The following is a 26,559-nucleotide window of genomic DNA, read 5'->3' as shown; positions in this document are numbered from 1 at the left end:
AAATACAAGGAGACAGAAAAACCATACAAGAAGCTGAAGTAATTAGCCAAAAATCACTACTGGTTCTACTGCAGTGAAAGGCTCTTCCAGGAGCCAGTCCAGAGAAACCATGTCTCTTTGAACATTAAACAATGGGAGAATTCAATTGCCCGGACAACAATTTTAAACATACAGGAAAGTTTACAGCTCCATTTCAAAAGAGTAAAAAGTGTTTACAAATAGCCAAATGCTGCTATTACCACTTGTGCTCTTGGCTTCCTTTGCAGAAAGCCTCTACTTAGCACAAAATATTTTGGGTCACAGTTCCATGAAGGCTCAAATCTAACTTGAGGCTGCATTTTTCCATATCCACTTACAGGCTATTGCCCTCATGAATCAAATTCTGCTCACCAGTTCATAACCTGGGGATGCAGCACACATGTGGAAGGAGATGGGGGTCACAACAATCCTGATACAAGCCAACCTAATTTTCCAGGGAAGCCTTGACTTTTACCTCCCTAAATGCTATGGCGTTTATTCCCAAAATAGCAAGAATTTAAAACATCCTTGAATAGCTTTTATCGATAGGTTGAGAAAAAAAGGAAAAAAAAATTCCTTTATCCAACATAAGAATAAAGCAAACTCCTACAAGGACAGATCACTGTCTATTTAGTCCAGCAGTCTGCCTCCAAAAACTTCTAGCAGGAAACACTGTGTAGGGAGAGCAATCTGTCATGTCTGTGGTTTACCACCCTTATCCCAACACCCAGTCAAGGGATTAGGGATCTTTGCCTCTGGACCTGCGGATCCCCTTCTAAACCCAGAGTATCTCCACAGTCTCTAACCAAAACAGGTTTTCCATCAATTGTGGTATATTTACCTCATTTTTCACTCCTACAAGCTATAGGCTCACCACAAAACTCACTGCATTTACCCAAGAAGTTGGCCTTGTGTGAGCATGGGGAAGCACAGCAGCCAGACTGGGCACAGACTGAGTTCTGTGAAAAACTCAAGGGTCAAGAGTGACACCATTCACCTTCTTACAAACACCCAGCAGAAACCAGAACTGCCAAATTCATGCATCATGTGCTTCTGTTGAAATTACCACACTGAGGAGCACATGGATTATATGCAAGTCTGCTCTGTAGCTTTGAGTTCCCCAGATTACATATCCCCTTCCCACCTTTTTTAATGTAAGTAAGACATGGGAAAAACCCCTCCGCTTCCAGCAATCTCCACCTAGAGATGCTTAGATCACTATCAAGCTGTTCACTGTAACATCCTGGAGAGCTCAGAAAGTGTCAAATACTTGTGTCAAGTCTCCACACAAGGCATTAACACAGCTTAAAATTATTGTGTTGTTTACTCCTTCCACAGCTTTATGCTTCACAGTTTAATTCCTGATTAAGTCAGTATTCTACTCAGCATCCAGTTTAAAACTAGGACCACTGCAGATAATATAATTCCACACAACACAGACAAATGCAATATATAAAATGAGTCAATAAATAATTTTATGTAACACAAAATTTCATGGAGCTATGCTTTCTTTAGTGGATTCAATAAAAATCACCTTGCTTCACCCTCTTGAGCATTTTCCATGCTTAGAGCCAGGAAGGAAGAACTCCTTTGCTGATACAAGGACTGTCTGGGCAGCAGTGCTCGTGCCAAGGTGCTTGGGCTGCTTGGTAGGCAGCGAGCTGGACATGAGCCAGCATCTTGTCCTGGCAGCAGAGAAGTAACATTTATCTTTCCAACAGCTCCCCAGTGCCACAGCCTCAGATCACGATGTATTAGTCACAAGTCTGGACCAAGCATACAGGGCACAATTTGACACATCTCCAATATATATATCAATATCTGCATATTTTCCCCATTGAGAAGATTTTACTGGTTTGATCATATTCTTGATTGAAAAGGAAAAGTCCTAAACATCCCTCTGTTCAAAAAGAGGGAAGGTGGTTCAAGAGAAAAGGAGGTGCTATCCATCTTTTTTCTTTAGCACCCCTGGTTTATCACCGAGCCTGACCCCTCAAGAATGACAGTTCTCTAAATATATATGAAACAAGAAAAGCTCAGCACCTTGCAAAGCAATTGTCAGATTTTTTTTCCACAATCTTGATTCAAACAAGTTAAGAAATGAAGAAATACATGACTGCTCTTCATATCAATCCAATAGCTAATCATCCTCCCTGAAAAACTTAAGCATTTTAATTTGAACTTACTGGGATACACATTCATATTGTGTTTGTCAGCAAGATTAGAGCAAGCTCACTAATACCCAGTATTATTCTGTCACAGACATATCTGAGGACTTTCATCCAGTCACCTCAGTTTTGATGAGAAGCTGCACAGCACATGCTTAACATTTTACTTCATGGCAATGCAACTTGGTTTTCCATCAAATTGGAGATGAATTCTTTTTCACACAGTAATTTTTTGGAGGGTTTTGAGTGCTGAGGCCAAAACCGTATGCTGGATTTTGGGAATGACTTCATTCCATCCCACAAGATGGGCAAGAACATACCCCTGTTTATTCCACTAATGCATTTAACAACTACATTAGGTTGTTTGTCATTGCATCACCTTGGAAACTCCTGTTTATGCTGTTTATTCACTATGACTCCAAAACACACTTCAGTCACTGCTTTCTAGTATACCATGTGCCTTGATTTAAATTCAGCTGGAATACTTTGTTCCCAAGTGCACAGCTTTACATGCAGCAGCCTTAGCAGACACACTGGTCTGGATCTACTCCTGACAACCACAATGGCTGCCTCAGTGCCCAGTGATTTTCCATGAACCAGAAGTTTTCACCAACAAAATTATTAATGAAAACAAATTGTGACAAGCAATTACTAGTTTTTGCGGAATATCCATGGAAACTATTCACTCTCATACACCCCCAGACTAATCCTGAACTAAATGGCATTTACTGATACTTAGTATTAATATACAGTAAGGTCATAACAAAATCAAGTAATAAATTTAACAAGCTCTTGTTTTCTTAAAACTTTATAGTTACTGGGATTAACACTTTTCTCTGTGTTAACTAAATTCTGTATTAAGAATAAATGTGAGAGCTGGTAATAATGTGAATTACATGTGTGTAAACACTATGCAGGGCTAATCAAACCCCAAGGTGTTTTAGGTGTTTGCCACCCTCCCTGCACAGCCATGCTCATCCACTCTACCTCCTTTTAGTACTGATAAATCAGCACTTCTCTGATTTCCTGGAATTTCACTACTGTTCCAAAATGCATTGACTATAAAATATCCCTTCCAATACTGCAGTTAAAATATTCCAGTGGTGAAAAATATGCCAAGGTAAATGTCTCTCTCACCTCCCAATGTACTCTGGCAGGGGTTAGTTTTAAATAGTTGTCTTGTTACATTTTGGCTTGTTTGTTTTTTCATATACTTTATCTGCAGATGTTTAAGACATATACAAACTTCTAATGATGATGCATTATTAATACAGACAGTGGTGCAATTCACATGCCAAACAATCTGCAATTTGTTTTCTGTTTTGCCAGAATTTGACAAATTCAATTATGTCAACAGAATTTTTTTTACAGTATGGGAAAAAAATGCAAACCAAGATTTTCACTATAAGATGAACTCACTTAACACTGTCTTTGTATTTGAGCAAAGCTTTCCAGTGAAACCCATGAAGCTTTAGAAATTTCATGAGCTTGCAGCTATAGCAGAAAAATAAGATGCTGCTGCTAATTGACTAATATAACAATAAGTCTTTGGGCAGACGACTTGCACTACAGGCAGAAAAAAAATACCCGTAGTTCAGCTTGCTGCACTGCTACCATTACAGAAGTCCTTGCTGGTGTCACTGGTCAGCATAACCCAACTGATCACTGCCCTTGTCCTTTTAAATAGTTTCAAACATTCCTGGCATCACCTCTTAACATGAGTGCCATACAGCACACTGAAATCCTCAGGTAGCTGACAGTAAACTGTGGGAAGGGTCTCTTGAACTGAGGGAGGGTCTCTAAAAACAAACCTTTACATAACAAATGCAACTATCTACAACTCAAAACTTCACCTGGAGGGATAGTTAGAGAATAATGCTTCGGGAGTCCATTCTATGAGAGATGTCCCCTAAGCCAACGCACGTTAACTGCGCCATTCTTGAGAGCTGTCTCTGCACTACTTCTCTCTTCACCTGTTAAGAACCACATTGGAAGGAAATTAAGATTTTTTAGCTTCCATGTTTTTATAATACTGAGGAAAACTTCACTTTAGCTTTAATTTACATTAGATACCCAAACCGAGTTGTTCTGTGTACAGTTACCTGAATGTTAACGTGACCTGAAACATAAAACTCCCTACTCACCTTCTCTTTATTCTGCTCTTCTTTTTGAGGTTATTTTTGTTAATCAGAGAAAAACAGATCACTCAGCTGAGCAGCAACTCTTTAGCTTTCATATTAAATATGTCTGCGATAAGCATACCTCACTTAAATCCTAAAGACTGATGAATTATTGGAGAGAAGTGGGAGGAGCAGCAGAACAGGGAGTTGTAAATGAAATTCAAATACCCTTCAGCACAAAAAAAAAGCAGTATCTTTGGCTACAGTCAGGACAGACAGATTCTAAGTTTCAGTAAAAACCTGAAAGAACAAGGGCCATGTATGATCTGAATCATTGTTATCAGCACTAAACATAACCAGTAAAAGGGAATTTCCTGGATTTGTGTGTGTCTCTAAGACCATGTAGGTTACAGAGTAGCAGAGCTTGATACTGTATTGACATTTCAAGGTTTAGTACAACAAAGAGTGAACTGGGCATCTGAACTAAAGCCAAATGGACGAACAGGGGTTTACAGTTAAGCAAATAAATCAGTACAGTTCAGTAAGTTAACACAAACAAAACAAGCAGTCAAAGCTCTGGTTTCTTTCAGCTCTTGTCAGTGTGTGTCCTTGTGTTCAGGTAAAGCAGTGGCTGCTCCTTATTACACGGATTTCTAGAGCATGTACAAGCACATTTGGGATCCTAATGCTTATTACTCCCTCGAGCACTCCCTCTCTGGTAAAGAGCTAAGAGAAGATAAAGTTGCCAGGATGGGGAATTAGGGACTTTTTATGCAAATACAATCAACAATATAGCTGAAAGAGCTAATGTACAAAAAAACGTTCGGACAGAGCAGGGAGTTATCCACAGCTCAGTGGAACCTGTTTAAGTATGAAAGATAAGTAAAAGGAATATGCTGGCTTTGCTCCAAGAACAGACAGGCCTAATAACTCAACATCCAACTTCCAAAAATCTAGAAAAGCAGGAGTTCTTGGACCTGAAGTCCTAAGGGGAGGAGAAGAAATTAAATTCTGGAGTAGGCTGCGCATAGAAATTCCTTAACAAGTTAGTAATCCCATATAATTAGATTTTTCAGGTAAATATTGAAAAAAGTCAAGAATAACATGGGTCAGCTTCTGGCATTTCAAGACGCAGCACTGGGAGCGCAGCAGGCGGGTATCAACCTGCAGCCCCAAGAGCTGGTGAAGATGCACACAAATTAGCTACGGATCGCAGTCAAGATCCAGCCTGCTCACAAGAACACAGCTCTTGAAATAGCTCCTTCCCTCAGTAACTGCAGGCACGAGTCACCAGCAAACTTAACGCTGTAGTGACAGTTCTCCAAGCTCTGTCTGAAATGGACGAGCCTTGCTGTATTATTTCAGTTGCAGAGCCACAGGAGGCTACAGGAACTCGAGTTTGAGATCTTTGCTCAGATATTACTCATCAAAAATACCCCAAAAAGTTTATTAAGCCTTTCTGTGCATCCTAATAACCATTCATGTACAGCAGATGACATTAAAACTGAGCTAGCCCTACACATCCAGAGGAAAAACAAAATGGAAGTAAAAATCCATCAACCTAGAAAAAAAAGGCAGCAAGTTTTGCCCTTATACTAAAATTGTGCCTTTCTTCAGTTCTGCTGATGCCTTCTACACTAAAGGAAAGTGTTAGGGGGGTCGTTTAAGTAAGACCAGCTTGAATACAGCACAGGATTATTTCTTATACCCAACGGGCCCCGGCAAATTCAACAGGCTCTGCACAAGATGAATAAACTGGAGAATTTGAGACGATATTTACACACTTCCTGCACTGAAACAAAAACAGGTACAGTGGAAGTGGTAAACAGTGTTTTAGATGCTTCTAATGGAGTTAGAAAAACCTCTGGAGTTTATCACCAGAATTCAGTAACTGGCTAGAGATGAGGAAACAGCCATGCATGTATTTAAGGGAAGAAAGGCTCGGCAAAAAAATAGGAAGTCACAAACAGGAAAGAGAGCTCATTCTCCCAACAGGCAAGACCTAAGGATTACGCTGAACAGAGAAGCAACCATACAACACGACAAAACCCTTCTATCGAAGTCATTTCACAAGGTTAATACAAGGCCAAATCCGATACCGTGTGAACATATATTCTAAAGAAATCTAAAGCTGATGTACAGAACAAACAGCAAAGCGTTTGGACACAGAGCATGTGCGGTTTCCTCCTCTGCATCACAAAAAGAATCGGGTTTTGTGTTTCAACCCCCAAGCAGCACAGACCCATGGAAGGGAGGGAATAACACCGTCCTTTGCCATGAGATTTCGGGCCCCATCCCTGGGCAAGCGCCCGGCTGCGGAGGCCCGGGAGGTTCCCGGGGAGTTGTCCCTCGAGTCGGGCAGCCGGGCCAGGTCCCAGCAAGTGACACAGCTGGTCGGCAGCTCGGTGGCAGCCCAGGTGCTCCCGATCGGAGCCTGAAGCCCCGTGGGGAACCCCGGGCCCGAAGCGGGGTGGAGGAGACGGGACGGGGGAGGGGGGGTGGACACAGAACGGCGGGGCCGCCGCTCTCCGGGAGTGGTGCGGGGGGGCTGCCGGCCGGTCACCGCGGCGAGAGCGGGCGCCCCCCAGCCGTGCCCGCCCCGGTGCTGCTGCATGGCGCTGCTCAGCCTGCCTTGCAGAGGGAGCTCGAGTCCCGCTCTGCGCCTCGCAGCGCCTCTCACTCCGCCGCACACGCCAGCGCAGCGAGGCGGCGGCCGGCGGGAGCGGGACACGCAGCCGTCCCCGCGGGCAGCGCCCGGCCAGACACCGCGGCAGGACACGGGCGGCGGGCGGAGGGCACCGGGTGAACCCCGCGGAGGTGCGAGAAAAGGGGGGGAAGCGGTGACGGGGCGGGAGGGGAGCGGGCCCGGCGGGGCGGGGGAGGGGGGGAAGGAAGGGACGTGCGGGACGGGAAGGGAAGGGGGGAGCGGCAGGCGCGGCGGGGAGGGGGCGGTAATGGGGCGGTTAATCAGCGCCGGTGGCGCGGTGAAGGAGACAAAGGAAAGAAAATGGAGTCGGGGCCGGCGGGTGGCGGCGGCCAGGGAAGGGAAGGAGGGCGGGCGGCCCGGGCGGTGCCGCAGCCCAGCGCCGCGCTGTGGGGAATGGCGGCGGTGGCGGTGGCGGCGGCGGCGCGGGGACGGTAGAGGGAGACAAAGCCCCCCTTGCTGCCCCGGCGGCGGCCGCTGCGGGGCCCCAGCCGCGCCGGAGCCCCATCGTGACACCTAGAGGCTGGAGAACGCGACTGCAAACCCCCCGTCGCCGCCGCTTACCTGCGCCCCGCCGAGCTCCCTCCGGCCGCCGGGCCCCGCCGCCGCCCAGCGCCGCCCGCGGGCCCCGCAGAGGAGCCGCCGCGCCCCGCACGCCCCGCCGCGGCCGCCGCCGCTTTAAGCGCCCCGGCACCAGCCCCGCGGTTTAATCGCTCCACAGTCGCTTTCGGACACAAAATGGCGGCGGGCGGGGCACAGTGCGCACGCGCCACCCAGCGCGGCTCTGCCGCGGCCGCCGGCCCGAGCGGGGGGGAAAGGGGGGGCGGGGGGGGCCGGCGCGCGCGAGGAAGCGGCCGCGCGGGGCAGGCTGGGAGCGGCGGGCGGGGCGAGGGTGGGGAGAGCGAGGGCGCGAGTCGCGCGCCAACTTCAAACACGCGGGGCCCGCGGCGTCACCCGGCGTGCGCCTGTGCGTGCGTGCGTCAGCGCGTCACGTGCTGCCGAGGGGCGGGCGGCGGGGGGGGGCCGGAGGCAGTGCCCCTCCCTCCCCTCAGGGCAGCGCGAGCCCGGCGGGGCGGCGTGAGGGCAGCTCTGGGCCGCTGCCGTGTTAGTGCTGTCCCGAGATCCGCAGAACGGCAGGCAGTTCTAACTGCACGCCGCTGCTCAGCTGGAATTACCCCCTTCATCTCAGCCGAAACTGCCCACTTCACCTCATCTAAACCTACTCCCCGTACCTTACCTAAAACCGACCTCTTCACCTCAGCCAAAACTGCCCCTTCACCTTTGCAAAACTTTCAAAGCAGGAGGCTGTGCCTCAGCTCCGTGGGAAGGAGCTCCTCAGGAGAAAAAGGCCACAGCGAAAGTCCACCCTCTGTGCCGGGAAGGGATTTGGCCTGGTTGAAAGACCCAAACTTTCCTTAAGGTGGAATAGAAGTCAGTACAATCACGAATTAATCAGCTGGAAAGTCATAGGGCAGTTTTGTAAATACCAACAAGTTACTGGAATTAGGGTCTAGAGGGGAAACCATGTGAGAAGTATCTGAGGGCACTTGGCTTGTTCAGCCTAGAAAAGAGGATACTGAGGGCAGAGCTCATTGTGAGCTGCAGCTTCCCCAGGAGGCATGGCACTGATGGCTGCTCTCTGTGTCCAGTGACAGAACATGAGGGAACAGCACGGAACTGTGTCAGGAGGAGTTATGCTGGGTATTAGGGAGAGGTTCTTCACCCAGAGGTACTGGAACAGGTTCCCCAGGGATGTGATCACAGCACCAGGCCTGACAGAGTTCAAGAAGCATTTGGACAACATCAGGCGTGTGGTGTGATTCTTGGGGATGTCCTGTGCAGGACCAAAATTTGGACTTGATCATCCTTGTGATTCCCTTCCAACTCAAGAGATCCTAAGATTCTACAGTCTGTGATTTAAGATAGTGCTTGCCTGGTGTTTTTAAGGACCTTGGGTTTTCCAAGCTCATAATCGAGTAGGACAAAACAGCTCAAGTCAGCTTCAGCACAGCAGGAATGGTAGATGTGCTGCCAGGTGTTTAGTAGGGAGCTCCTGGGAAAGTCAGCGAGGTTGATTTCCATCAGATGTTAGACACCATGGTGTTTTCTGTCCACAACTTATCCCCAAAAGGTGAAAAGAGCCATGGCACCCTTGATGAGATGCATTAATTTATGTGAAAATACACAGAGGCTTGCCTTTCATTTTCTGCAGTTTCCTGAATTGCTGAATCTTCTGGGTTTTTACATGTTTTCTCATCTCCAGCAGTGTTTTAGCAGACCCAGAGCTGATTGACAGGCAGGCTGAGGAGAGGAGAATTCTGTGAGCTCATGCTGCATCCTCTTGGTATTTTCTTACCATAAATCCATGTGAAATGGAGCAAGAGTAATGGGTTAAAATATTAATAGCTCAAAAATCAGATGCATTGGAAGGAAGCTGCACGTTTTGGTTCATTTTATTCCCCTCCCCTATTAGTCTCTGGAGGACAATAAAGGCCAGGAATTCAGAGAGACATCTAAATGTAAAGAAACCTTAACGCAAACCTGTGGTGGTAGAACTAAAGAGTTTTAAGGCTGTTATAGTTGAAATACGTGTTAAAAACCTTGCTTCAAATTTGTGCATCTTGAGATATCACTGCAGGTTGGGGTAAAAGCTGTTCAACAGCCTAGGCTTTACCACAGCCTGCTTAACAAGTGACAAACCCATCAGAAAAATAAATTAGCATACATTAGCATGTGTAAACTGTGCCCTTAAATCCTGTTATGAATAATGGTGATGAGTTGCTGTGCTGTGCTGTGGGGAGAAGGGTCCCTCTGCCAGAGGAGTTGGGCTGAGAGTGAGATCAGGCCCTGACCCAGCTTTTCGGGTTTCTCCTGCCTAAGCCTAAGCTCTCTCAAGTCCTTGCAAAGCAGCAGAGCACCGTGAGCTGCATTCTGAGTACCGATACTCCTTTGGGGGTTGTTGACAATCCAGAACAAGTTTCCTTCTCAGGATCATGACAGCGAGATAAGTCCATTAGCCCGTTTCAGTGGGGCATTGGCAGCTTAGCGAGGGGGAAGAGGGGATGAGCTGTGTGGATGGAGCCTTGGCTGAAGGAGAAATAAATTACCTACAAAGCAGTGGTAAAAAGTGGCCCATTAATTGTGAGAGGTGACGGCTTTGCCCGCAACCGTGAGCTCCAGGGTCTTCGTTGCATGAGAAATTTGAATAATTGAAACAGAATATCCTGAATTTGAAGGAAGTTCACAAGGACCTTTGAGTCCAGTATTGGACAAACAAAAGCTTTGCTAGAATAAAAACGCCCCCCACACATCCATGGCTTTCCGTTTTGCCACTAGATGAGTTGGTGTAGAAGGAAATTAAGTCAGCACAGCATGAAGAATCTGCTCAGAACACTTCTGTAGTGTGAGTTTTTAAAAAATCACGTACATTCTAAGCTGTCAAGCCATCAATTCTCATGCTGTAATTTTGGGGAGAATGGCATATCTTTCGTCTGTAGCCATGAATCCTGCTTTTAGCTCAAAATTTAGCTCAGGCACGAATCAAAATGGAGAGGAGCAGTGGCTGTGTGTAAAACTGCGGCTGCTTCAAATACTCGCCCAGGGCAGGGTGTAAATGGGTGGTAATGATCCTTCTCCCTTTTGTTTGAGCCATTCCATGGCAAATGGTCGCATCTTTCTAGTAGGAATGTTGCTGCTTAGGAAGTTTTTTTTCCTGGCAAGCACCTATTCGTGGACTTCTCCTGCCAGAAGTGTCCCCGACCATCCACCACCGAGCGCTGGGGGTCTGCCCTACTGATCCTAGGTTTCCTCACTTGGAGGCGCTTTTGAGCTGATTTGCAGGGAGTTCAAATCCCCAGCTTCGGTCCTGACTCTGAGTGCCTCTAAATATCAGTCTCCGAGCCTGTCCAAATTAGACACCCAGAGGCAGATGCTCCTTCTAGAAAAGTTGCCTGAGCGAGGCCTTTCCCAGAGACGCCTTGCTCATGAGCAGAATGGAAAGAACTGAAGCCAAGGAGCTCTCGACCACCTTTGCTGGGGCCCCTGCTGGGCTCATCCTCCTCATTCCAGCTCTGTGCTTGCATCACCTTCACAATCCCTCAGGAGTCACCATTCTAAATCAGCTCTAAGGAGGACAGTAGTCGAGCTTGAGAGCATTAAATTAAAATTTGAAGGCTGCCTGAAGCACTATTTGGTCTCTCTATGAAACAAGGCCCCGACTGTTGCCCCGGGAGGGGTCCTTGGAGAACAAGCCCATACAGATGTGCCTGACAGCCCTGCAAGGAACACGTCAGTGCTCACGAGGAGGCTGTTGCTTTGCTGTCGTTCAGCTCAGGCAGCTTAGCTGTTCCAATCATCTCTAAGTGCCCCAGTGAGTGCCTTGGAAACATGAATTCCCGCAAGCCTGGGAAAAGGTGGGAGGTCCAACTTTAAGATTGCTCAGACTGGAGAGTCATAAACTACAACCCCCAAAAATGACTTTGCATCAAGATGTAAGTGGTTTCTAACACAAGGGCTGATTGGAGGTTGTGGTGCCACAAAGTGGCGGTGTCTCCTTGGGGTCATTCTGGCTGGGCTGCTCTTGGTGTCAAACCTAGACAGCTGCACCAGCCTGCATGCTGTGCAATAGGAGGGAACATTGTGCTGATGGTCTTCAGGGGTTCCTCAGGACACTTTTCTGAGACTAGCAGGTAAAAAGCGATACCACAGAGTGCTGCAGAATCCATATGCACCCTTCCAATTAAAAGAAAAAAAAAAAGCAAAACCAGCAGTAAGCGAGGAAAAGGAACATCTTCCCCAAGCCAGAGCACATGGATAATGTAACTGTGACACAGACACCCTCCTACGAGCTGCAGCTCCTACAAGAAAAGCAAGTAGCTGCTGAGCACAAGCATGTCCGTACAGGAGGGGGATGTTTTAAGTGCTGACACAGATTTGGCTGACAAACGTGGTGCTGGCACACTGTCTCCTTTGAAATAACAAATGCTGCCGCAAAACGTGCTCTGCACTGCTGTGTCTGTCCCTGTGTGCTGTGAAAGTGGCTCCCAGGGAGTTCACCCATGAAGCTGAGAGGTCCAACAATCAAGACCTTTTGTTTGAAGTTTGGTCCTTGAAAATGGCAGTCCTACAATTCCAGGTGACCTGGTGGTGTCCATAGGGCAGAGGTCTTTGGCAGTGCCAGCACAGACCCATTCACAGCAAGGGGCTGGGCAATAAATTCCTAAGTTAATATGTTTGAGGCTTTTTTTCCCCACATGTTCTTACAGCCACATAAATAACGGGATTATTCCTTACAATTCCAGGAGCAGAGTCATTTTGTCCTGGCCTGGAGCTCCCTGCCTACCCTGACAGAAGTCTGCTTTCTTGCTCTGATCTCTGCAGTCAAGGTGTAGCTTATCTTGGAAAGTGGAATTGTGCTGCAGGGAGGGGACAAGGCTTTTGCAGAGCAAGGAGAATATCCAGGTAGGTGAGTGAATTAAATTCATGGCTTTGACCACTGGAGCACTGGGCTGGTTGTTTGTTTTTTTTTCCAGCACTTGTTGAAAGGGGAAAAGAGATCAAACGTGTAAGAGGGCTGGGCCACCCTCCACCTCTCAGATGCTCTTGTCTGCAGTTGCATGTGCCCGCTGGGACCTACATCCCTCATCTCTTGCTGCCTAAAGCTGACAGTAGGATGCAGTGCTTTGGGAAAAGCACTGTGCTTCCCTCCTGGAACTTGTCCAGCCCACAAAGCAGGTGGATGAAGGCTAAGGGACAAGTGATGCAGCAGTATCCCCTGGTTACCCCTCCCTGCAATCCCACCTGCAGATAAAACTGCATCCAGAAGTGGTTATGCTGAGGGGGTGGCCCAGATGGGACCATATGCACCATGACATGCTACATTCTGCCTAAGCCAACCCCCAAAAGCTCTGCTACTGTGAGGAAGAAGGAAGTGAAGGCTGTAAACTCTTGGGATGTGCTTAGAAACCCTGGGAAGCACCAATAGATGGGCCTTGCTGGGCCTGAAGACTATAAATCCCCAGCTCCACTGGTGATGGCAGTGCCCTTGCTCTGGCACAGTTGGCTGACAGGAATAGGAAGATGTCCCTGCCTCTGCTGCCTTTGGGGGCATCTTTGCTGGTCTAAACTACTCCCCTTCAGGACCATACGGGCCACTAAGATGATTAAGGGATTGGAGCAGCTGTCATGAGAGCTGGAAAAATGAAGGCTTGGGAGGGGGGTTCTTGTCCATGTCTATTAATACCTGATGGGGGGTAAAGAATCAGACTAGTAAGGTTGGAAGGAACCACTATGGGTCATCTGGTCCAACCTCTCTGCTCAAGTAGGGTCATCCTAGAGGGCATTGAACAGGATTGTGTCCAGATGGTTTTTAATACCTCCAGTAAGGGAGACTCCACACCCTCTCTGGGCAGCCTGTTCCTTTGTGTGGTCACCTGCACAGTGAAGTTCTTCCTCATTTTCATGCAGAATTCCTGTGCATTAGTTTCTGCCCATTGCCTCTTGTCACTTTGCTGGGCACCACTGAGCAGAGCCTGATCCATCCTCTGGCACTCCCCCTGCAGATACTCACAGACATTGATGAGGTCCCCGCTCAGTCAAAACTTCATGAGGCTGAACAGCTTCAGTTTTCTCAGTCTTTCCTTGTGAGAGAGATGCTCCAATTCCTTAATCATCTTTGTATCCCTCTCTTGGATCTGCTCCAAGAACTCCATGTTTCTCTTGTACTGAGGAGCCCAGAACTGGACACAGCACATGAGATGTCACCTCACTAGGGCTGCAGGGGCAGGGTGAGCACCCTTGATCTGTTGCCAATGCTCTTCCTAATGCATCCCAGGATGCTAGTGGTCTTCTTAGTCCTCAGGGCACACTGCTGGCTAAGGGACAGCTTCTTGTCCACCAAGACTCCCTGGTCCTTCTCTGCAGAGCTGCTTCCCAGCAGGTTAGACCCCATCAGGTACTGGTGCATGGAGTTATTCTTCCCCAGGTGCACCATCATGGTGGATGTTGAGGGATTTAAACCAGCAGAAGGTGATGGGTGGGGTTTGAGGAGAGGAAGGCAAACGATACAAGCTTAAAAAAAATCACCAATGGAACCACAGAGGCACATCACAGAGAGAAGAGGGAGCAGTTCTTGAGGCCCCCAGCTCCATGGTGACACCATGGGCAAGGGCCTCAACAGCCCTACTTCATGATGCAGGCAGAAATATCCAGAATCCTCCCCTTTCTGCCCAGCCCAATTGGGAGGTCACACAAGATCAACACTCTGCCATGCACTTTGTAGCCTGATGCCATCTCCTCTTTGGTGGGGTGGAAGGCTCCGTGTCACCAGCCACGTACTGTCAAGGCCACTGAACTCAGGAAATTTAATCAAAGCAGTGAGAACCAGTTGTGTTGTGTCAGGGAGGTGGCCCCCACCATGCTGTTGCATCATGCTGTCACAGCCAACAAGAGGGCAAAGTTCCTGGGAGAGCCAGAGGAAACAGTGCTTCCTTCCCAGCAAGCTTCCAACAGTCCAGCAGTTTGTTGGTGCTGAGGAGCTGCACAGGAGGGCACAAAAACCTCCAAAACCCCTCCAGCTCAGGGAAGGTGGTCCTCACTTCCACACAAGCAGCAAGAGGGGTCACAGAGAGCAGCCTCCCTTCCAGCTCAGTGGTGTGTCCCTCACACAGTGAGGTGGGGACAGCGGATATCCTGGGACAAGGCACAGCCAGTGAGACAGAGCAGCTTACAGGGTGTTTTAGCATTCCCTGTCACACCCATCCGGTGTGGGGACATTTGGGAACATGGCCTGGCCACCACAGCTGCTGCAATCTGCTTCCAGTGCTGGACATGGGTCTTTACCAGTCCAAACTGGAAGTCAGGGCCTAGATAACCAACAGCAGCTGGAGATGGAGAATGTGTGGATTTACACACACACACATGCACACACAGAGAGGGCTGTTTCCATTCCTGGGGCAGCCCTGGTTTTGGTGGCCCTCATCCTGTGTGGCTACCTCGTACCACCTTGGGTGATGCATCCCATGCCCAGCAGCCAAATTTTGGCAACATCTGTCTGAGTTTCAGGTTTCAAAAATCACAATTATTTCCCATGACATCCTCTGTCAGCCTCCAGGCAACTATGCTGACACCCAACTTGCCCTGTCTCAGGGCACTGGGGACAAAGAAACACCCTTACAGCGACACCGACACTCTTTAAAGGTTTTTATTTCTGCTTTAAAATCAAAATTAGTCATTCTCTGTAATTACATTATATATAGATTTATAGAGACATTATAGAAAAAAATTTTTTGCTTTTGTTTTTCTGCAAAATCTGTAAATAAAAAATAAAACAAAACAAACAAAAAAGGTGGCAGCTTCTGTCCATCCGTCTGTCCATCCCTCTATCGCTCCTCCTGCCCCTGCCCTCCACAGCACTTCCCAGGAGGCCAGGAAAGGCTCTGGGCTGAGGCCACATCTCACTATACTCCCTACAGCCACAAGCAGGGGAGGGACAGGAGCACATGGAGCTGGAAAGAAGAAACGCCAGCAGAATATATTAATATCTCATATTTCATTTTATTTAAGTCCTGGGGACTCCAGGTGGCAGAGGGCAGCAGTCCCCATGGCCCTGGCAGCTCCTGGAAAGAAATAGCAAGGTTTCCAAAGTGCAGGTCCTTCCAGGACAGGGTGCGTGCCCTCGAGCAAGAGGAAGGCAAGAGGAGGCAGAGAAATCCGGTACCTCTCCTGCCACCCCAGTCCTGGCAGCTGTAGCGGACAAGGGGGGCAGGAAGGGTGGGCTCCCCGGGTACTTTAAATAGCGAACAGAGGGTGGGATGTGCAGCGAGGCCCCTGCCCAGTGGTGCGGAGGTGGCACCCGTGGGGCCGGTGGCCGGGGACAGGGAAGCGGTGCTCCGTAAGGCAGTGTGCGGCCGTGGCGAGCTGCCGGCGGGCGGGGTAATACTGTGGTGTGCTGCCGGGTCCCCAGTCCGTGCAAGCCCGGGTGGCCCAGCAGTGCCTTTGCCCTCAGGGATGGCAGGTGGGTGTGCGTGGGTCTCAGAAAGCTGTACTGGCCATGCTGGCTGGTGCAAAGATCCGCGGGAGGCTATCCAGGGTTTCCTCCAGTCGCCGGTGAGCTGATTTACCATCTTCCCCTGCAAGTACATACCACAGTCAGTGACACAAACTGCAGAAGGTTCTGTCCCCTGCCCACCTACCCCGGCCTTTCCAGGGAAACTTGCCTAACACCTGGTAAAGCTGAGCCTGCGTGCTATGGCCACAGCATGGAAGCCTCTCTTGTTCTCTATAGCACACCCTGGGCAGGTCCCAGCCGAGATCTGGATCAAAAAGTCCCCAAAGCTCCTGATCCAGAGGTTGCAAATGCTGTTCTCAGCTGCCCACATGAGGCAGAGATAACCTGTGTTTGGACTGCAGGAGTGTTGGCTTGTGGAGAGCCTTACTTGGGGCCAAAGTACCAAAGCTCAGGGCTGTGCCAGCTCTGGTGGCTCCAACAACTGTGCACATCTGCATGCACTGGCATGGGGGTCACAAGGGCTCCCCCAGGACCCACAGGCACACACAGGGATGCACACATCCATGCTACAGGCTCACTCTGAGCTCTCTGCCAGCAAATCTGCCTGCAGCAGCCATCCCCAGCAAGAGATGGTGACATGGACAATGTGCTGGGACATAAGACACAAGGCATCTACATGTGTCAGGGTGCCAGTGGGATGTGCACTATCAACAGTCAAGACACACAGACTCCAAAACGTGACACAGCTGACAGGCTCTAAGACAGAGACATTCGTGAGCAAAGCGGCCGGAGCAGGGACAAAGGGTACAAGGACAGCTCATGTGTCCCAACCTGTGCAGCAGCTGCCGCGATCTGGAGGCCTAGAAACACACTCAGATGGTTCTCTCAGGGCCATCTAGCAAATAATAAATAACAACCAGGCTTAGTGCTGTGGCTACAGGATGCCTGGCCCTCGTTGCCAGCTCCCTTTTGTCTGGCAGAGCTTGGAGCATGATGAACCGGAGTGCGTGGAGTAGCCGTGGAGCCCCATCTCCCATAGGCACTGCTGGCACCAGGAGATGCCACTTGGGATGTTGTGAATGAGGAGTAAGCAAAGCAGCAGAACACTCACCACACAGCATCAGGCTCTGCTTGGCTGCCTCCCGCACAGGCTCTTTGTCGGTTTGGCACAGGTAAACCAGCTGCTCGATGCTCTCCTTGGCCTGCAGGAGGGGGGACAAGGAGATGAGTTTTGGCTGTCAGGGCTGGAGCAGGAATAGTCAGATGGGGAAAGCAGCACAGGGTGCTGCAGCCCCACGGTGCAGAAAAGCCCCCTCATCCTCTTTCTTTTCCTCATTTTCCTTCTTTCTCTGCCCCTGCCTGCTACTACAGCACATTTGGGGCATCTCCAGCTCTTCTCTCCCGGGAGCAGGAGGCCGTGCAGGTGTGTTTAGAGTCATCAGTCACATGGGTTTCCTCTTCCTCTGGAACATGCAGCCCTGCTGCCTCCTCCCCACATCCCTCACCTTCAAGCAGCCCAGCGCCGCACACCCTGCCACACGTGTCTGCACCTCCTCATCCTCCAGCTGCTCCAGGAAGCACACGAGGGCCTGGGGAAGATGGGGAAGTCAGTGCCACCATCTGTAGCAGAGTAGGGGCAGCACCCCAGGGGCTGTGGCTCCCGCCTACGTCATCCCTGGATTGCCCAGCACGTACCCGTTGGCGGAAGCGGGGGTTTTCTGCCAGGCTGCGAAGCTGGGCTGACACGGCGCTCACCACTTTGCTGTTGCCCTCCACGAGGAGCAGGCTCAGTGCCTTCAGTCCCTCTTTCTTCAGGCGGCCCTCGGGCATGCGCTTCAGGGCACGCAGCACCACATCCTGGTCATCTGAGTTGAGGTTCTGTGCCAGCAGCGCTGCAGGAAGCCATCCAAGGTGTGGGGAGTCACATGGCACTGCCCCCACACCCCTGCCACCCATACCTGGGCACCCTGGACGTATGCTGGGCAGAGGGGGCCCCACGCAAGGTGCCAATACATGGAATTGCTCCCCAAGGCACTGGGGACCTACAGCAAGGATATGGGAAGGCAGCATGGGACTGGGCTGCACTCTGGATCAGACTGACTTGCATACCCCAAGGATGGCTGAACCTCTGGGTGATGCCCCAGAGTGGTGATGGCACTGCTGCAGGGTGATCAATCACTATGGTGATACTCTGGTACTCCATCCCAGCACTTAAGGAGTGTGGGAAGACACCCACCTTCCTCTGCCAGCTCCATCATGTAGGTGTCAAGAACCAGGGCACCGAGTGACTCAAAGTGGCTCCAGTACTGGAAGATGGTGACCTGCTCACTCTGGGCGCTGCCAGGCCGCCGGGGCAGCCGCCGATTCAGCACGTCCTCCACCAGTTTCACACACACTGTGGGAAAGAATAAGGATCACAGTCTGCAGCAGCCATGGTCACCCCTCTGTGAAGATGCTGGCACCCATATCCTCCCACTCATGGTCACTGAGTGAAGCTGGCAACTCCCTGAACATCCCTGGGCACCCACTCACCAGCATCAGCCAAACCAGAGTGCTGCTCGCTGATGGGAGCTGCATACTGGGCACTGAGCACCTGCAGGAACCGCTCCACAGGGCAGGTGTAGATGTTGGGCACTTCCACACAGAGGTCCCAAAGGGCCAGCACACCCTCCTTCCGTGTCGAGAACTGCACCACTGTGGGGACAGGCACTGTCAGACCTCCCCAAGGCCATGACAGTAGGCGGACTCTGGCATGGTCCCTCACTGCCCAGCAGCGGGGACACAGGCTTCACACAGCCTCCAGGATGGCACAGAGGGTCCCCTCAGCGGTGTTTCTTTACCATCAGCGGCCGAGCTGGCTGCTCCTGCGCGCTCCTCCGTCAGCTGGCACACGATCTCCAGCACCTGTGACTCTCGAAGCAGCCTGTCCAAGGCATACATCTCCTGGCACCGCAGGGGACCAAAGGTGCCCAATTTCTGCAAGGTACAGCCAAACCAGGGACTTCAGGGATGGAGCTCATTGCCCACATCACAGCCTCCCGCCTGCAGCAAGACCCCCTTCAAGGAGATACATACAGCCCACCCCAGGGTATCCCCTGCTGCCATATCCCACCCTGGTCCTCACCAGCAGCAGGCGGTTGCAGTTGTTGAGGTGAAGCACCAGAGCCTTATCCAGGAACTCATTGCCGGTGCTCATGGGGTCAGTGCTAGCCTCAGAACCACTGCACATTCCAGTGTCATCTGCCCCCATCTCGACAGCGCTGGGGGCCCTGGTGCTGCGCAGAGGTCTGCCAGCCCTCCTGCAAGCCAGGGAGAGATCAAGGCAGTGGATCAGCACAGGACACCTGGACCTGGCCCTTCCCCACCCACAGGGCAGAGGACAAGTCCCAGGAGCACAGGGGCTGCCTCCAGCCCACCCCTCATGGAGAGCTGCAGGGTGACATTGTGCCACCAGGATGACCAGGTACTGCTGGTTCTTGACCTGGACCATCCCTGAGCTACGATGAACAGGTCTAAATACGCTTAGGCACCCTTTAACATCTTCCATTCCAACTGCCCCAAGGCTGTCTCTTGCCCTGTGTCCCATGCCATGAGCCCCACTGTGTACCTCTCATCTTGGAGAGGCTCCTCCTCAGAGCCCTCTGAGTCATCCATGTCAGAGGTGTTGAGGAAGCTGAAGCTCTCCAGCGCATGCTCCACTGTCAGGCTGATGCTGGAGGCTCGGCTGAGGAAGACACCTTGCTTCTGCTGTGGAGGAAGGCACAGTGGAGTTGAATCCTGGCTCATCAGCCAAGACAGCCCTGCCACCTGCATTATGAGGCAATGCCATTATGGATGGCCCCATCCCCATCATCCCTGGGCACTGCCAGTAGGAATGGCCCCATCCCCATCACCCCTGGGCACTGCCAGCAGGGATGGTCTTGTCTCCATTGTCTCTGAGCACTGCCACCATGGCTTGCCCTGTCTTCGTCATCCCCAGGCACTGCCAGTCAAGATGACCCTGTCACCCTCACCCCATGACAGAGCTGGGAGCTCCTCACCAGCAGCATCTCCTCCAGACGTTTGAGCTCCCGCTCGAGGGGCTGCAGCTCCGGGAACTGTCCCCGATAGTCATCCAGAGCTGAGCCCAGGAGGCCAATTGCCTCCTCTAGACCTGAATCCACCATCTTCCCCTGTGGCACCTCAGGGATGCTGGTGGGCAGTGGTGGGGTTGAGATAGGCCTCTCTTCTGCAGAGGCTTGTGCCAGTGCTGTGGAGATGCCAGTGCCATAGTCACTCTGTGCTGGCACCTGGCTCTGCACTGGCTCTGCACTGGCTGCCTCCTCCTCACAGGAGGTGGCCCATGCCACAGAGGCGCGGGGCTTGGCCTCAGTGGGCCTGTCCTGCCCTGCCACAGCAGCTGCCACCACAGCACCAGGGAGAGGGTGTGCATGTTGCTCGTCCTTCCCTAAGTTCTCTGTGCTGGGCGCAGGCTCCCAAGGGCTCTCTGCAGTCTTGACCTCCATTGTGGCATCCACGCTGGCCTCGCTGATGTGGCTCAGAGTCCGGGAGTAGGGCACATGCCCATTGGCCACTGTCTCCTTCTTACGGCTACTTGGCTCCTCCGGCTGGCTCCCAGCAGAGGGGACACTACTGCCACTGGCCCCAAGCATGGCGTCAGCCTCCTCTGGTTGCTGGGAGAAGGAGATCTCGATGGCGGGGGCAGAGGCCTGCACCTCAGGCTGCACGATGGGCTTGTGTGTGGTATGGCGGGTGCTGCTGGACAGCTGGGGGCTGGAGGAGTCATCCGAGGATTCAGAAGAGATGGACCAGGCAGTGCCGTTCTCCAGCTCCTCTTGGCGCCGCAGCATGTTCTGGAGAGGGGGAGAATGGTGTCAGCTGAGACCCTGCTCCTGCGGCCCCATCTCCTCCAGCTGTCTGCATGTCAAGTAGGGGCAGGATCGATCTGAACTGGAGGACACTGAGGCTGCCATGGCTCTGCTGACACAGCAGGATGGTCAGCAAACACCTGGCAGATTCCAGCTATGGATCCCACCCAATGCCAGCAGGCAATCCAGCTCCCCATGAACAGCCCCATATGTCCTGGAGCCTTGGGATGCCAGCAGTCCCCTAGCACAATGGAATGCAACACATGGAGCCAAGGACACCAACCACCATGTCTGCAAGGACAGCAACAGCTCCAGCACCAGCTGGTGCAGACAGCACCGGCCACCACACCTATTTTGTTGTTCACCAGAACTGAACCAATGCCAAAAAATTCCAGGTTAGTCACACCAGCACCATGACAGCATCACACCAGTGCCACACCAGCACTGTCACACCAGCACCATCTCACCAGCACCATCACCAGTACCACACCAATGCCACCAGCACAGGGATTTGGAGAAGCTCTCTACTCACTAGTGCCCAGCTCTGAACCCAGGCTCCCCTAGCTCTGCAGGACCAGGCAGACCCAGCCTGGCAGCATCAGGCCTTTGGGCATCAGCGAGGGATAGTGAGCTGGAGACAAGGAGTGGCTACAGCTACTGCGGGATGGCCACAGCGCTGGGCTAAGCTACTGGCCTGCTCCAGCCCCGCACTTACGCGGCCCTGCTGCGGCCATCTCCCAAGCTCGGCCGAGGAGACATCGCCGCAGGAGCAGCTCTGAGACAGCTTCTCGAAGAGTGTCTCCCGAAAGATGTCCAGCAAGGACCAACCACGCTTGTCAGCCGCCCGCTCTGGGCTCTTGGGCAGAGAGAAGAGGAGCTGTGAACGTGGGAGGGAGGAGCAGGTGCCGGTACTGGGGAGTCCTGGTGGGATGGCTGGAGAAGGAGCTGCCTACCCATCCCTGAGCTGTGCCACCCTCCGAGACGTTGCCTAGGCACATCCCTGTGTGGACCCCTCCACTGGCCATGTCTCCTGAGCAGCCCTGCCTGGTGCACACTTACATAGAATGCCTGTTCCCGCAGGGATGGTGTGTCAGGCGGACTCTGGTTGTAGGTGGAGAACCTCTTGTTCACTGTGGAAGCTTTGTTGACGGTGCTGGCTGCCGAGGGCTGGTCGTCCTTGTCGAAGGGGCTGGGGAGGACACAGCAGGGAGGTGAGAGGCATGCACCAGCCCAGGGGGTCCCAAGACACCTGCATCCCCTCCAGACCAGCTCTGATTTTCTCTAGTTACAACCCCGTTTGGCAATGGGAGACAGCCTGTGGTGGGTCATGGCATGCTGGGCATTCCCTTCACTGCCATTTGCTACCAGCAATGCCTGCTGAGGTACTCACTTCCAGGTCACCTCCAGGCTGAGTTTGAGAGTGCCCAAGTCATTGATATCCACGGCCACTACCTGGGGCAGAGCTGCAAAGAGGTCCTTGGTCTCACAGGACACATTGCCCACTACAACATGGTTGGCCAGGCTCTTTAGCTCTGTCACCTGAAGAAGGAGGAGAGGAAGGAGAGAAGGAAATGAAACTATGGGCCAGCCAGTGAGGGTGATGTTTAGGTGAGGTGCTGGAAGGAAGCCCTGGGAAATGGTGGAATCGCCATCCCTGAAAATGTTAAAAAAACATGTGGATGATGTCACCCACAGTTTAATGGTGGGATTGGCATTTTTAGGTTAACAGTTGGACTTGATGATCAGAGAGGTCTTTTCTGACCTAAATGAGTCTATGATACAGAAGGATAGCTGGCCCACACCATCCCTGTCCTTTTATGCACTGTACCTTGATGGAGAGGAACTCAGTGACGAGAGGCAAGAAAACCATTTCTTCGCTGTCCCACACCTGCTTGCTGTTCACCTCGATGCGCCCTCGCAGCTTCCATCGCTGACGTCCATACTTCATGAAGATCTGGGGATGCAGAGGTATGAGTATTGGGGAGACAGAACCCCAGGGTGATGGGTGCTCTCTGTATGTCCCTAGGCATGGCCATGGACCCATGTCACCCACCACCACCCTGCAAGATGCCCTCCACACCAGCACCCACCTAACACCCCTGAGAGACCCCAAGGACAACAGGGAAGAGGAAGAGCAGAACCCAACCCATATGGTCCCACCAACCTCATACTGGTCACCAGCACAAAGCCGGGCAAAGCCTGCCAGTCCTGCAAGAGAAGGCAGAGGGGCGTCAGCAGGCAGCAGGCAGGCAGGCAGGCAGCAGGACAGGGATGGAGCAGGACATGATACCTTTCATCCGGACATGGAACTCGCCCAGCTGGCTCTCCAGCTCATTCTCCAAGAGACACATGTTCTGGGAACAGACAGATGGATGTACTTATGAGCAGCCACCCATGGACTCAGCACCCTGCCAGCCCACCCTAGCCTGTTGCCTCACCTCCGTGTACTCCTTGTAGCCCTTGTTGGCCTCGGCCAGGCTCTCGCGTGCCTCGCGGCTGCCTGGGGAGCCCGTGCTGTAAGCCTTGACCATGTTGTGGGCTCCATCACGGAGCCGCCGCTGGATGCAGTAAGCCTCATACAGCTCATCTATCTGCAATGACAGGCCCAAGCTGTGGTGAGGGACAGAGCTGGGGACAGCACGGCCACCCCAGCACTGCCCCAGCTCTCACCTTGCTGGCATGAAACTCCAGGCGACGCAGGAACCGCTCGATTGACTTCACTTGCTGGAAAAGCAGAGATGGTGTGAGTGGCAATGCAGCCCCTCCATGGAGGAGCCTCAGGTCAGGATGTGGCCTCTGTGTCCCATGCACTGAGGCTGGGGCAGGTCCTGCCTGGGAGCTGCAGGGTGGCAGCCAGTGGGAACCACCCATGTGCTGCAGCCTCCTCCAGACTCCCATGCACCAGAAGGTCCTCCAGGAGCCAAGCCAGGCTCCAGGATGTCTTTCTTCCCAGACTGTGAGATACCCCATGCCCTGCACTCACTAACAACAGCTTCTATTTGCCTGAACAGGGTTACAAGATCATCTCTGCTTCATCCCCTGCCCACCTGGGCCACCCGGTCTGCAGAGCCCCAGACCCTCTTTTTCCAAAGCAGACAAGGCAGCAGGGCAGTGCTAGCAGAGAGGGACTGGCAGTAGCACATCCCAGATACAAGGAGGGGGAATACAAGGGGGATGAGACAGTGATCCCGCTTACCTTATCCAGATCGTAGAGAAAACCCTGGAGGAAAGATGAGAGAGATAAGACATAGCACAAAGCCACTCTGCCCACCCAGAGAAGACCCAGCACATGGCACCCACCACCCATAGCACAGCAGTGGGACACGCAGCACCCAGCCAGGGCTGGAGAGTGCATGACAGAGGGATGGGAGTCCCAACACCAGAGCCTGGACTGGCCCCTACAGCACCACAGAAACAGGCTCTGCCCCAGGCACAGATGGACCATGAGTTGTTCCAGCTGTGCCCACAATCCCAGCTGTCTACCCAAAGCACCATTCCCCGTAAGGCTCTTCCCAAGCGGCACTCACCAGGCGTGAATTCCTCTTGGACTCACGGATCTGTGTGCTGAGCTTCTCCAGTTCCAGCTGGTGCACTTCCAGGTAAGCTCTGGAGGCAACCACATCATGGAGGGTCAGGTTGGGATCCTGTGTCCAAGGCTCCTGTTCCCCACAGCCCACACCAACACAGTGCATCTGGCAACACACCCTCAACTCCCTGTTCCACCACATTAGTATGGGAATCTATACATGCCTCTACATGGGACTTGGTGGGATGTGGGACCCCACACAATCTGGGATCCCAAGGCAAAGTGCCCAAGAGACCTGGCAGGTGCCTGTCTGGTGACAGCAGAAAGCTGCCAACCCTAAGCCATGTCACAAGCTGTCCCCATGCCCCTCAGGAGCTCCCTGCCTCCACCCACCCAGCACTTACGTCAGGCCCTTCTTGAGAGCTTCGTACACCTCGTCCAGGCGGTTGGGCTGAGGCACCTTGGGTGGTGGGGACTTGTGGGACATTGAGAACATCCTACTGACCCTGGAGCCAGTCTTGCGGGACACAGTGGGGGTGAAAGGGGAGAGATTCCTGAGGAAAGAGGCTTGGATCAGCACACAGCACCAGTGTCCTTCCGGGTGCCCCAGCCAGCCAGGCACCCTGTCTCAAGACAAAGGCGATCTCTGGCATGGAGGTCAGGTCCACTAGGACCTGCCTGCCCCTCCCTGGCAGCCATTCTAAGCATCCAACAGGGCTGGAAGATACAAAGCCATGAGACTGGGCAGTGCTGCCTGCACCACATGCCTGCAGCCCCCAGGCAATGCATTTTGCTGCCCCAAAGCCATGGGAAAGACAAGGAGAAACCACAAAAGAAGATGGAGAAGACCAGTAAGGCAACACCATCCCAGTGGGGTCCAAGAGCTTGGCCTTGGTGTAGCCTCTGCAGAGGTGGGGGATCCCTGGTGCCATCTGGGGAGAGACAAGGCAAAGGAAGATGGCACCAGTTCGAGTCAAACTGAATTCCTGGAGGGTACATGGGGACATCTCCAGCAGTGGCTGCCCTCTAAAGGAGCCATGCTTGGCTCCATCCCAGCACCCAGGTTGTCAGGGGCATAGAGATGCTCTCTCTGAGAAAGGAAATATGCCACCCTGTGCTTCCAGGGTCAGGCAAGGATCCCAATCCAGCTCAGAAGCATCATGCGGACCAGCAGCCCTGTCACCTCATCACCCAGCACAGTGACATGGGGCAGCGACATGCTCACTGATGCTTTGCCTCTCTAGATGTCACCAAACCTGCTGGATGGAGCTGCCTCCCCCAGCCGACCCACGAGATGCCGACCCAGCGCTGGGACCCGAACACCACCCTTCCTGCCTTGTGCAAGGGAGTCACTCCCTAGCCCAGCAAGCAACGCCTCACTCAGACTGGCTCTTCCCTTTCCTCCTTCCAAAGCATCATCACGCCACCAGTGCCCAGGAGACACCACGGGCTCCTCATTTCCCAGCCTCAGGCTGCACCTCCCATCCTGTGCTGCTCTTCACAGAAGTGACCAAAAAACTTCCCCGAATCATCAGCGGGGAAATGAACATCTTGGCCTCATCCCAAGTGACAGGTAAACACCTCATTTCCACCATTCCTTCTCCTTCCCATCCTCCACGGCCCCTGGAGGCATCTCCCACGAGCATCTCCCCAGCAACCACTTGGCTGCAGGCACTTAAAAGTCCTCCCTCTTCTGTCTCTAAGGGGCCTCCTCTGGTACTCACAAATCCAGAATTGTGCTAGTAACCTGTAAAGTGTCACTTGGCCCAGAGGCTGGACAGCACTTGGGGACAAAGTTGAGCAGGGCGGGAGGTCAGAGCACAGGGAGGCTCTGCCTGCTACTCAACAACTACCTGCAAAGCGGTAGTCAGGAGCTAGGGATGGTGCAGAGAGGGTTGGTGGGGAAGTGCAGCATGTGGGGATGCTCAGCAGAGAGGAGGAGGAAGGGTATGAAGGGACCATAACATCACCAGTGAATGGACAAGATGGAGCAGGGAACAGCTGCTGCTCACACTGCAGCTGGCGGGCAGCTGGTAAAACCTTTCAAACGATAGGTTTGAGGTGACCCTGAGGAAACCCTGATTCACACCAGCACTCAGCCCCAAAACTGGCTGCCGCAGGATGTCAAGGCCATCAAGACACTTCAAA

At 52.3% G+C, this 26,559-nt stretch overlaps 2 protein-coding genes and 1 long non-coding RNA gene across 14 annotated transcripts in view; 1 reads left to right on the top strand and 2 right to left on the bottom strand.

Moving 5' to 3' along the window:
• The window catches only part of CTCF (CCCTC-binding factor), a 34,257-nt gene extending 26,504 nt beyond the window's left edge, over nucleotides 1-7,753 (bottom strand). For 2 of the 6 annotated variants that reach the window (XM_066327686.1, XM_066327687.1), the window contains exon 1: nucleotides 7,575-7,753. The gene's annotated coding sequence lies outside the window, so the exon portion shown is untranslated. Of the gene's footprint in view, nucleotides 1-4,039; nucleotides 4,149-7,574 lie in introns of those variants that run through there. The other 4 variants (XM_066327680.1, XM_066327681.1, XM_066327679.1 and 1 more) reach the window with 2 other exon arrangements.
• LOC136366551 (uncharacterized) lies at nucleotides 7,095-23,039 on the top strand. 2 transcript variants are annotated; one of them, XR_010744538.1, is made up of 3 exons: nucleotides 7,095-7,123; nucleotides 12,311-12,474; nucleotides 22,912-23,039. It is a non-coding gene; the product is annotated as an uncharacterized lncRNA (long non-coding RNA). The 2 variants fall into 2 exon arrangements; XR_010744537.1 differs by lacking the exon at nucleotides 22,912-23,039 and having other exon boundaries at nucleotides 12,311-15,351.
• The window catches only part of RIPOR1 (RHO family interacting cell polarization regulator 1), a 32,209-nt gene continuing 20,844 nt past the window's right edge, over nucleotides 15,195-26,559 (bottom strand). For 5 of the 6 annotated variants that reach the window (XM_066327676.1, XM_066327673.1, XM_066327674.1 and 2 more), the window contains 20 exons: nucleotides 24,816-24,965; nucleotides 24,413-24,491; nucleotides 24,082-24,105; nucleotides 23,556-23,609; nucleotides 23,324-23,476; nucleotides 23,176-23,239; nucleotides 23,050-23,093; nucleotides 22,714-22,839; nucleotides 22,276-22,424; nucleotides 21,945-22,074; nucleotides 20,058-20,870; nucleotides 19,625-19,764; nucleotides 19,142-19,316; nucleotides 18,858-18,993; nucleotides 18,550-18,711; nucleotides 18,254-18,412; nucleotides 17,713-17,909; nucleotides 17,523-17,606; nucleotides 17,129-17,219; nucleotides 15,195-16,138 (listed from right to left, as the gene is read on the bottom strand). In XM_066327676.1, the coding sequence (XP_066183773.1) occupies nucleotides 16,041-16,138; nucleotides 17,129-17,219; nucleotides 17,523-17,606; nucleotides 17,713-17,909; nucleotides 18,254-18,412; nucleotides 18,550-18,711; nucleotides 18,858-18,993; nucleotides 19,142-19,316; nucleotides 19,625-19,764; nucleotides 20,058-20,870; nucleotides 21,945-22,074; nucleotides 22,276-22,424; nucleotides 22,714-22,839; nucleotides 23,050-23,093; nucleotides 23,176-23,239; nucleotides 23,324-23,476; nucleotides 23,556-23,609; nucleotides 24,082-24,105; nucleotides 24,413-24,491; nucleotides 24,816-24,965 (3,028 nt within the window). In that variant the 3' untranslated portion in view covers nucleotides 15,195-16,040. Of the gene's footprint in view, nucleotides 16,139-16,848; nucleotides 16,913-17,128; nucleotides 17,220-17,522; nucleotides 17,607-17,712; nucleotides 17,910-18,253; nucleotides 18,413-18,549; nucleotides 18,712-18,857; nucleotides 18,994-19,141; nucleotides 19,317-19,624; nucleotides 19,765-20,057; nucleotides 20,871-21,944; nucleotides 22,075-22,275; nucleotides 22,425-22,713; nucleotides 22,840-23,049; nucleotides 23,094-23,175; nucleotides 23,240-23,323; nucleotides 23,477-23,555; nucleotides 23,610-24,081; nucleotides 24,106-24,412; nucleotides 24,492-24,815; nucleotides 24,966-26,559 lie in introns of all 6 variants that reach the window. The other variant, XM_066327675.1, reaches the window with a different exon arrangement.

This window comes from Sylvia atricapilla, chromosome 12 (assembly GCF_009819655.1).
Source record: "Sylvia atricapilla isolate bSylAtr1 chromosome 12, bSylAtr1.pri, whole genome shotgun sequence".
Lineage (NCBI taxonomy): Eukaryota > Metazoa > Chordata > Aves > Passeriformes > Sylviidae > Sylvia > Sylvia atricapilla.
This window is presented reverse-complemented; position numbering and strand designations above follow the sequence as displayed.